The sequence below is a fragment of the Vulpes vulpes genome, chromosome 1 (genome assembly GCF_048418805.1).
Source record: "Vulpes vulpes isolate BD-2025 chromosome 1, VulVul3, whole genome shotgun sequence".
Lineage (NCBI taxonomy): Eukaryota > Metazoa > Chordata > Mammalia > Carnivora > Canidae > Vulpes > Vulpes vulpes.
Genome location: NC_132780.1, coordinates 91732184 through 91743028, shown reverse-complemented (window position 1 = coordinate 91743028; position 10845 = coordinate 91732184). Strand labels below are relative to the sequence as shown.

The 10845-nt window shown below is 48.8% G+C and overlaps 1 protein-coding gene across 1 annotated transcript; it reads right to left on the bottom strand.

Annotated features, from left to right (window-relative positions):
* Positions 1–1809: 1809 nt before the first annotated feature.
* Positions 1810–2628, bottom strand: OLIG3 (oligodendrocyte transcription factor 3). Its single transcript, XM_025997831.1, has one exon. The coding sequence runs from the start codon at positions 2626–2628 to the stop codon at positions 1810–1812; it is 819 nt and encodes a 272-aa protein (XP_025853616.1).
* Between the last annotated feature and the right edge of the window lie 8217 nt (positions 2629–10845).

The following is a 10845-nucleotide window of genomic DNA, read 5'->3' as shown; positions in this document are numbered from 1 at the left end:
GCTGGGACTTTAAGAGGTGGTTGTCCCCGGCCTGAGCACACCTGACAAAGCAGAGTGGTCTTCCGTTTCTCTGTGGGTCCCACTGCCACTGGGGCAGGCAGGAGAGTGGATATTTGATTATTTTCTAGGGCCCCTTTTTGTTGACTTTAAAAACATACACTGGATTTTAACCTATTTATTTTTTTAAAGGCCACATGGTCAATTTAAAGTGAAAAGAATTTAACTTATTGCTACATTCCTGTCTGTTGTCAACACAGCCCGTGCAGCGACCACTCTGCCTCTCATTTCCTGTCACTTTGGGTTTTCAGATTACTTAAAAAAAAAAAAAAACTTAATTGCTGAGTTTATGAGCATCCGATTACTGCAGAGAAATAAGGAGCTCAAATATCACAAGACTACCAATGGGGCAATGTCCCCATTTGAAAGACATCTGGTTGTAATAATTAACACCAATGTATCTGACCTTTTTATCTGTGAATGACCAGAGAAAACTCTTTGTATCTGCCCACCCATCCAAATCTCTCACCCACTGCCAGATACACCTTACTGGGTCCACGTATTTTTTTTTACCCACTACCCCCATCTTCAAAAATTTTAGGCAAAGGCGAAGCCAGGATTTAAAGTTTCTTTTTTATTTGAAATCTCATCCAGAAACACTGGTTATTAATAAATATATCATAGTTATCAAGAATATATAAAAAATAAAGACAGGTATTGTCTTTGAGGCCCTAACAAAATATTTCAAGCAAATGTTCAGGAAAATAAAAAACGGCACCCCTCCCCAAACCACGATAACTTTTCAAAGCTGATGATAGAGAGAGCCAACCCCGCATGCAGAATCACTGAGCAAGTGGGGGATGGGGCAAGCTAGTACAGGGAGCCCAAGCTCTGTCAATAGCTGGCCCCTAGAACAGCCTAGGGATGGAGTTTGGGAATGGAGTTCAGAGGGGGTGAGGGTGAGGGTAGGGCTGGGGGAAGAAGCGCTTGTGCGTGAGTTTGGGTCTTTGCACTCTGCCCCCCCTTTTTTTCATTTCATACAACCACAGACAGATATATGGATACTTCGGAGAATTCACTAATAAATCCTTGTTACAAGGAAAATGGCATCACGGCCTGCATAACATGTTTAGATAAGATTCATTTAGAAGCATGCATGCATTCTTTTGACCTACACTGCGTCTGAAGGAAAACCCACATAAGAGATGTCATGCCCTGGACCGGAGTTGCGATTCAAAACTTGGGTCTTGATCAATCTCTCTCTCTCTCTCTCTCTCTCTCTCTTCCTCTCCCTTTCCCTTTCTCTCATTGTCTCTAGAAAAACTGCTATGGAGAGGATAGTGACAATCGTAATTGCATCCATCTCAAGGAAATATTTACATTTGTTTTGCAAAAAAGGGATACTGTCTTTTCTCAGGTGAGAACGTAGAGCCAGAGAAAGCCAACTCTAAAGTCCCTTTGCAAGTTTTTAACCACACCGATCCCGTCTTTATACAACAAATGCAGTTTTGACAAGAGCATATGTAAGTGAGAAATACTGGCGCGGCATGGGGAAAAGAAGCATGCATGCGAAACACACGACGTCTGGTTTGAGTCCGCCTTCGTCACCACCTAGAAATTGCAGTTTGGTTCTGGTCCTTTCCCTCCCGGGGTCTACGGGGGTCCGAGATCTCTCACGCGGAGTGGGGGCCGCGACTCCGCGCTCACCCTCCCCGCCAGCCGAGTGCGCAGCCACCCCCTTCCCTCCCGGCCCAGCGCCGCGGTCCCCCCCGCCTCTCTCCCCTCATCCTCGGCAGCCGGGCGGTCCGCTGCTCACTTGAGCAAGTCCTTCGACTCGGCCGACAGCCGAGCCATGTTGGCGGTGGAGAGGGCGGAAAGGTGCGGCGGCGGCGGCATCTGGCAGATGGTGCAGGGGCAGGGCAGCCCGGCCCAGTGCTGGAAGCCGCTGCCCAGCTGCAGGGCCGGCGGCGTGGAGGGCGCCTTGAGCAGAGAGTGGGGAGGTCGAATGGTGCCGATGGCGGGCAGCGAGGCGGCGGACAGCGGCGACGAGGCGTTGCCGGACGAGAGCGCGCCGCCCAGGATGGGGTGCACCGGGTGCACGGCGTTGGCGGCGTGTGCTGGGTGGCCGGCGGAGTGGCCCACGGTCCCGCAGTGGAAGGCAGAGTGGTGGCCCCCGTAGATCTCGCCAACCAACCTCTTCATCTCCTCCAGGGAGCTGGTGAGCATGAGGATGTAGTTTCTGGCCAGCAGGAGAGTGGCGATCTTGGAGAGCTTGCGCACCGAGGGCCCGTGCGCGTAGGGCATGACCTCGCGCAGCCCGTCCATGGCTAGGTTGAGGTCGTGCATCCGCTTGCGCTCGCGGCCGTTGATCTTCAGCCGTAATTGCTGTAGGTCCTGCTCCGACAGCTGCTTCTTGATTTTGTACTTGCTACTCTCGCCCGTGGCCTTGGCGCCGGCCCGCGAGAGACTCTCCCCGGGCATCTTCTGCACCATGTCGCCCTGAGTGGAGGAGACCGAGTTGAGACGGCTCTCCTGGTGGTGGTGGTGGCGGTGGTGATGTTCCCTCAGATACATCTCATCCATGTCCGGCGATGAAGCTCTGCTGGAGACAGAGCTCGAATCAGAATTCATTTTATTACGGGGGATGCGGCCCTACCGTGGGGAGGCTTTAGGTGGGAAATTAAAGAAAATCTTGAATTAAAAAAAAAAAATCTGCACAGCCCAACGACCCACTTCTCAGCGACAAGACGTGAGAAGAAAAGCTGAAGCACTGCCTTTCCCCCTCCCCACTCCCTTCTCTCTGGCTCGGCTGTTTCCTGGACAGCGAGTTGGTGTATGCTTGCACTAACCTCACGCTGAAAAAGAGGGGCTTTTATAGAGCTGCGCCGGAGAAAAGAGACAAAAGGAACCCTCCTATCTATCCTGCGCTGGTTAGGATGACGTGCCATCATTCAGGGCGGTGCGCTTTGCTGTCCCATTTAGCAAGGATTCCTATTCATATTCATTGTGGGGCCGCCCTGGGACACCTCTGCTCAGAACCGCTAGGAGCCCCAAGGCACAAAACCCTCTGATTGACACACTCACCCCTCCAGCTCGCTCCTTCCTGATTTTTTTTTTTTAAACTTTGCTCCCCCTCCCCCACAATTTCCCTAACCAAATCACACCTAAGGAATCGACCGACCGGAAGGAGAGAGGGCCGGGCAGTTGTCGGAGATTCCTCAGGATTTGGAGAGAGGAATTGAAACATTCTCTTTTCTGCACAGCAACTCCCAAGTTTTGGGAAATGTGAGCCAAAGAAGTCCTATGGAACTGTTTCAAGGACAGAGATGCGGTTGGAGGGCAGGTTCCACGCGCCGGGGGCGTGGGGGGGGGGCGCGTACCGATGTGCGTTGTCTGACCTGGTTTGTATTAGGTGTCTTTTCCTAAACACCGACATCGTGTTCATTTTGTTTATTGGGCCCTTCTGATGTGGTTTCAATGGGATGTCCGTGTCTGGCGAAGGGTTTGCCTCCGACACAGTGTGGGGATGGGTCTCTTGTTCTTATTTTTGCTCTTTTTGTTTGTTTGTTTTTGGTCCCCTCGTTTAAATAAACAGATTACTGAAAGAATTTGCTTTGCACAATTCTTTAATTTCTCCCCGCCCCCCCCCCCCCCCCGATCTGAGGCGGAAAAAAGCCTAGAGGAAAACCAAAAAACCCAACCCCGGCGTTCCGAGAAGAGCAAGTTGAGAAAGGGAAGGGAGGAAAAGGAGCCGAGGGGGCAGGGAGAGATCGGAGAGGTTCCCTAGAACTCCAGAGATTGTTCCTGCTGGGGCTCCCCCGCACCCCCAGAACCCGGCGCTCACGCAAGCTGGAGGGGCAGCTCCGCCGGGCGGCCTCGGGCCACTGTGCGGGCGCGCGGGGGGAGCATCGACAGCTCAGCGCCACCAGGCTGGGGCCGCCGCACTCAGGCGGGCCGGGGAAAGTGAGCGCTCAGGGTCGAATAAGAAACGACGAGTGTGTGTGCGTGTGCGTGTGCGTGTGTGTGTTCCGCAGCGAAGGGATCTGGAAAGCCCCTTAGGCGTGCGCGCCTGGGCACTGCGGTCAAGTGCACCGCGAATTCTGGGATAAAGGAGGCCCGGAGTTTGGAACCTTCGGTTCGGGTGCGGAGGCGGGTGCGGATCTTCCTTCCACCTTGCGTGTTTTTGTCCGTCGGGACTAGCTAAGCAGTGTGAGGGGAGAGAGAGTAGAAACCCCGGGGAGCCCCAGCGCGGCCTCTGTTAGAGCCTGGGCACCGCCACGCTCTGGGCTCTGAGGAACCAGACGCGAATGCCAGGTTGTGGCTGCGGGGATGGAAAATGCGAGACCGGAACAATCCCGGAATCTGGGTCAGCTAGGGCCTCGGACTGCGCGGCGGTTAGTTCCCCTCTCTAAGACTCTCGAAGTGGAGGAGGCCTCACTTCCATTGACACAAATGGAACGGTCACCCGAAGAGGGTAGTGTGCCCGGGCCGGAGTCTGCACGCCCTGCGAGGCTGTGCCCCTTTGACAGTCTCTCCTCGAAAGCTGCGCTAGCAGTACCAGCCGGAGGGGGAGGCGCAGCATTGGGACTGATGCTGTTCTGCACGGAGCTTTGCTTCTCTGTTAGAAAAGAAAATGGCCCAGAGGCCCTCCTCAAGGCCAGGACTTCGGTGCCCTTGAAGATTGGACTCACAGCTCCTATCCTCCTACTGTTTCCACCTCCGGAGAAGGAAAACTTATTAAAAGGAAGAATCCAAGAGATTGGATTGAATGAGGAAAGACTGATGTCCGAACGCACTTCTAATATCCAAGCCAAAGAAATGTTTAATTCGCCAGATGCATGCATTTGGGCAACATCCCCCCGAGCTGCTTCTGAGAAAAAGGGTTCCAGATCATCTGCATATATTCGGAAACAGTCTCAGGTGATGGAGGGAGGATGGGTGGAGAGGCGGGGTCCAGATCTGCGCTTCTCTGCTGCTCACGTCTTGCGGGCCCGGGGAGCCCTGGGAGCCCTGGGAGCGCCACACGGAGGAATGCGGTTTCCCAGCTTTGGGCCAGCGCACAGGCCCGGCCCCGCCGTCCTCCTGTACCACCTTCCTGATCCTTGGGCATCCATGGACTTCGTTCTTTCTCATGTCCAAAATGAGAATGCTGCACCTCAGTTTTGATTTCAGGAAGTAAGCAAAGTCTAGTTTGAGCGAAGGATTGCAAATGAAGGAGTAGAAAAAAAATCACGCTGCTAAAAGATATTTCACCTTAAAAGAAATCCCCATGTTCTCAGTGGACAATAGGAAATAAGGTGTAAACTTTTCTCAAAGTAATAGAGAAGGAGACAGGAAAAAAGGAAGAGGTCCTTGAAATGCGAGCGGAACAACTCACTTTTGGGGCTGGAAAGACAAACACCAGGGCTCTGGGAATCCAAACCAGAAGCCGCCCCCTCAGCCCCGCCCTTCCACCGAGTGGGGGACGCAGGCCACTGTGCCCGGCTCCGAGGGGGTGCAGCGCCGGGTGGGGACGGAGGGCCGCCTCTGCCTACGGGGACCGGACCCCTCCACCCTTAACAGATGTTCAGCTCCGGTAAAGCGAGGGTAGATCTGCGTGATGTGGCACATCTGCCGTGTCCAGGCCGAGGGCCCTCTGTCAGAGTCCGGGACGCGACGCGCCCTCTCCTCCCTGCTTTCCTGCCAGGCCTCTCTACAGTGAGCGTGGGACGGTCCTTGGTCCCGGGCCCCATCAGGGAAGCACTTCCCGGCCTCCTTGCAGGGGCCCAGACGCTCCTAAGGAAGCTTGTTCCCCACTCCCTACCTCTTGCGGGAACCAACAATGAGAACAGGGAGGAGGGAAGGAGCCACAACTTTGCTCTCCATGAAATGGGTTGGTACTGAACGGAACCCAAAAGGCAGAGGCGCCCCATCAGCTGTGCAGGCGCTGCTCCCCCGCGCTCTGCTGGTGGAGTCGCTCTGGCCTCAGGGACTCCCCCGCCAACGCCGCTCGGCCCTGGGGGCTCCGTCCCGGAGCGGCCCCTGCCCGGCGGGAGCCGAGCGCAGAGCAGGGGAGCGGCCCCGGCCGGAGGCTGCAGCAGCCCAGAGGGGCCTCAGCCGGAGACGCACCGTGACCTTGGCCCCGCCTGGGCCCCAGGCAAGGGACTTCAGACCGGCGGCGGCGCGGGGCCGCGCTCCCTCGGGCCACACCCGCGCCCCCCGCAGCTCCGGGCGCAGGGGGCGGCGCGGAGGCGGAGGCGGAGGCCGACCTCCCGCAACAGGTGCGTCCCAAGGCCCGCGGCCGCTTCTCGCCACTCAGTCCTGCCCTGGGCCGAGCCTGTGAGCTTCTCAGCCTTTGTGCTACCCGAGCCGGCAGCGGGTGGTCGCGGGGGCCCGGTCCGGTGAGCCGCTCGGCGTTCCCGCGCGCCCCGGGCGCACGGCCCCAGCTGTGCAGCCCCGGCTCCCGGGCACCCGGCTCCGGCGGCTTCCCGGCGCTCCCCGTCCCCCGCGCCCAATCCAGATCTGCCGCGAGCGGCTCTTACCCGCGGCCGCGTGCGTGCGGCTCGGTGCCGCGCCCGCCGCTGCGCAGCTGCAGCCACCGAGCTCCGCTGCAGAAGCTGCCGCTCGCCCGAGCCGCGGCCACTCGGGCTCAGGAGCGAGCCCCCCCCCCCCGGGGTCGGAGCCCGGAGGCGGGCGCCCTCGCTGGCTGACCCGGCCGGCGGCCCCTGCGAGGAGCCGGTACTCGGCAGCGTCCGGGGGCTCCCCTTGCTCCTCCAGCCTCAAACTTGACCGACACAAACTTTGGCCGAGACCGAACGGCGGGAGGCTGCCCTGTGGGCTTCACCTTTTAACCCAAACCCCCTTCCGAAACAGAAAAGATGAAAGGGAACCCCCAATATCTCTAAAGATGCCCCATCAAGTGCAACCGGAGGAGTAGCCTGAAAACTGGCTGACCACGGAGGAACTTCTCAAAAAGTAGTTTCTTTCTGTATCCGAGTAAAACAATCACTTCACCATAATAGCAGTGGGGGGGGGGGGGGGGTCATCGAAGCTTTGATCAAAGAAACAGAGAGAGAGAGAGAGAGAGAGAGAGAGAGAGAGAGAAACGAGTTTTATAAAAAGTACATATCAGCATAAATCGCCGCCAGGCAGGGATTCTGTCCACTTGCAGCGGCGCATCCCGGGTGCCGGAGTGTGGCGAGAGCACTGAACTCCGAGCCCTGCAGTTGGAGATGCCAAAATCGAAATCCCAACAATTAAGTAGGTGCTAGAAGGACCGGAGAGGATGGATCTGAGCCAACCGACTAAAATGTTTCTGTTTTCTGGGTTTCTTCATATTTTACAAAATAAACACTGTGTAGTTTTTCTCATCTTTAAAAAATCTGGCTTTCATGCAGGAAAAATAGCAGAAGTTGAAGGACAGCAGAATTTTATGAGGCGATAGTAACTGCTTTTTGCAACGTTGCATGTGAGACTGGAGGATGCGAGGAAGTCCCAGAATGGCATAAAATGATGAGGTGCTAATTATGTGAATATATAGACAAGTTAATACATTGGCAGAACTAGAAGTTTGATTTTAACGATGCATAAGCGGCAAGGCTGGCTAGAACTTACAGACTAATTATAATTATTTAAAGACTGACTTTAGTCAAAGGAGATATGAACTTCTGGGCTTCCATTATAGGATTTTGTTCAATTAGTGAGCATAGTTCAGTACTTTTTCTTCTTTGCTTTCTGGCAACATCTGCTCAATTGCCAAAACTACTGAATTTTCAATTCTGAGGAAAGTCTATAAAATTGAAAACATTTTTCCTCAAGATTGGAATGTTTAGGTTGATTTAAATATCACTGATGATCAATCACGTAAACTGATGAGTTATATTAAAATTTGCATACTTATACACACAGTCTTGGCATGTGCCCTGACATTTTGGATTTGTGGCTCCGTTAATACCAATACTTTAAGAACCGTTAAGTAGATGATTTCTTATTAGTAGTTTATTGTTATTAATTTAATTCTTTGTGATTTTATAAAGACGCTGTATGCAGCTTGATATCTTAATACACAATGGCACAGAATACTAAATTCTGCTCTTGCTTTTGGAAGTTTTTGTATCATCTTCCAGTTACGCAGTTAAGTTCAACACATATTGCTATATTTTTTGCTAAAGTGCTTAAGGAATTTAGTTTTATTTTAGAGACAGATATTTATTTTAGATATAAGTACCCAATGTGGCAAATGTATTATTTTCATCTTGTGTTCAATAATGTTCAGGGTCATACATAAAGTGTATAAAAAGATAGATGCCACGAAGGAATTAGAATATACGAACCTATGTATAGAGCAGCAGAGGATTAAAGAGAGGTTAACATTTATGTCATACACATAAGTTCTGAAACTTACATGTGTATTTGTGCAAACACAGTAAAATATTTATTTGAAGCCTTTGAGTCCTAAGCAAAAAGGAATGTTATTTTTTAGTTATTACACACCTGTTCATAAATAGAGCTGGAGTTAATATTATATTGACCTCTAACAAATACAGATTTACACACATTATTTTGAGAAAATGATAATTAAGGTGTCTATCTGCTACTGAACCTTGAAAAGTCAAAATGGCAGTTTTCAAAAATTAACATATCTATGGCTGATTCATTTTATAGAGAATCTGTGGTATGGACCGGGTGGAATCTTCTTCATCATTTCTAAAAACAAATGAAAATGTTATATATGTTCCTTTGTCATTAGCCCATTATATTTTTCTACTTATAAGTATGTTTTACTTTATTTGCATGACACCAACAGACTGAATATAAAGTTTATGAAACCAAATGGTCACCATTTATAATATTGACTGAATTTTCATCAGATGAAAATTCTGATATCTTTACATCATATCATAATATACAATACAATTAGAGCAATTATTCAGACAGTTCAAACCTCAAATCCTGTTATCTTTTGTAGGGGGAATGGGGATAAAAGAAGCAGGCTGAAAACAAATAATCACTTAATATTTCTAGATATTTCTTTCTATATTTTACTTGCAGACCAGACCAGTCTGAGTTTCCTCCTTAACAACTGATATGATATTCTTAATAGTATTATATCAAGCAGTTGTAGTAAAAACATCTTATACATTTGGGATATGTTAATTTTACAACATAAAATGATAATGGAAATTAATATATTTTCATAACATAGAATTATTTAACATATTGATGAGAGAAACTCGATAATCTTTTAAACCTACATTTTTTCCCCTAGTAAATTTGATTATTTATTCTACTACCTTTGTAATAAGAAATAGCAGAATATTGGACTACTTGTGTTCATAGAAGCATTTCAATTAGATACTTTGGAACTTTCTTCCCTCCCCCCTTTTTATTATGGCAAGTCTAATAATATGAAAAGACTTTTAGAAAATAAACTTTGTAATCGAGGGGAAAAGAAAGAGGAGGTCATATAAAGCACTGTGCATGTGTCCTTAGATCATAATACACAATCTTGATTCTACCTTTGAGGGCATTTTGTGGAGTTATTTGTATGAAAGTGCTCCTCAAATGTATTTTGACTTTATAAACTTAGGGAAATGTAATCCTAATAATATTTTAATATGGAGCACATCTGTGGCTGCTTTCTAAAGTCTGAGCAAGTTTGCTGATCATAGCTACATGCCAGGGAACTCCATGGCACTCTTCCTTCACTCATCCATCCTGCAATTTGTGATTAGGTCAGTGAAATTGCCAGAGAGAATGCTGTGGGAATGAGAACATCAACCAATCCTTTGAGGATGGGACTTCTGAATATTGGGATAGCTCAGAAACTGCTATTGAAGTAAAGTTGGAACCCTACTGAGAAATAGAATTTTTAATAGTTAATACTAAAGCTACCCTGATGCTGCTGGACAGTGCTCCCAAATAAGTCCCTGATTTTTTTCTCCTGACAAAAGGGGAAAAAAGCAACTTTTTAACCTTACTTTTAAAACCTTTTAACATTATACTGAAGGACAACTCCACTGTCCTAATAATTGCTTATAATGCAGTAGTGCATTTACTTAGAGTACAAGACTATGAAATGCATAGTTAGAAAAAGGCCTTTTTTATTTTGTTGACATGTACTTATAGGCTTATTTTAAAATTCTTTCCAGAGTGAATTTTCACCCCCTCTGGGTAATGGTTTTATATGTGATTTATTTGTATAAAAAGAAAAATGTAATTCTGCATATACTTTTTTCAAGGACACTTGCTACACTTGCCTTATCTTGTCATCTTTATCAAAGTTTTGCCTCCTGAAAAGAAAAGTGGTGGATAATAGCTCTTTTGCTCCCATTAGATTTATTAATTGAAGTGATTACATTCAATGGAAAATAATGCTTTTGGGGAAAGTAATGCCAATAACAGACACCCCATAGAAAAATACTGCTGAAAGATAATGTGTTGCGGGAAAGATGGAGGCTAAGAGTCTATAAGCAATTCTACTTAAGAGTTTTAAATAGCTGTAGAAACTGAAAGTAAAGGGTATATGCAACCTGGCATTGAAACCCTTTTTTAAGACAGGACTAGAGTAAGAGGGGAATAGCTCCTCTCAACATTTGTGGTTTCCTTCATATCCTTATTTGAGAAAGCCAACAATAATAAAGGGAACAAAAATACATAGTAACAAAGAATACAAATACACGTGGAATAACGTGTAGAATTCTTTAAAAAGTTGTCTTTTGGCCAAAGCTGGCAAACGCCATGAGGTTATATGAAAGATGAGTTCTGGGAGAGATATTCAGTATTTTTTAAAAGAACTGTTTTGTTGTAAACATCTTAGAGATGCAACTTTCCCATTGCTGAGAGTGCCCTTCTCATGCTATGAAGACC

Bases quoted from the DNA above. Each gene is read 5' to 3' on its own strand.
- OLIG3 (XM_025997831.1), bottom strand. From the start codon at position 2,628: ATGAATTCTGATTCGAGCTCTGTCTCCAGCAGAGCTTCATCGCCGGAC.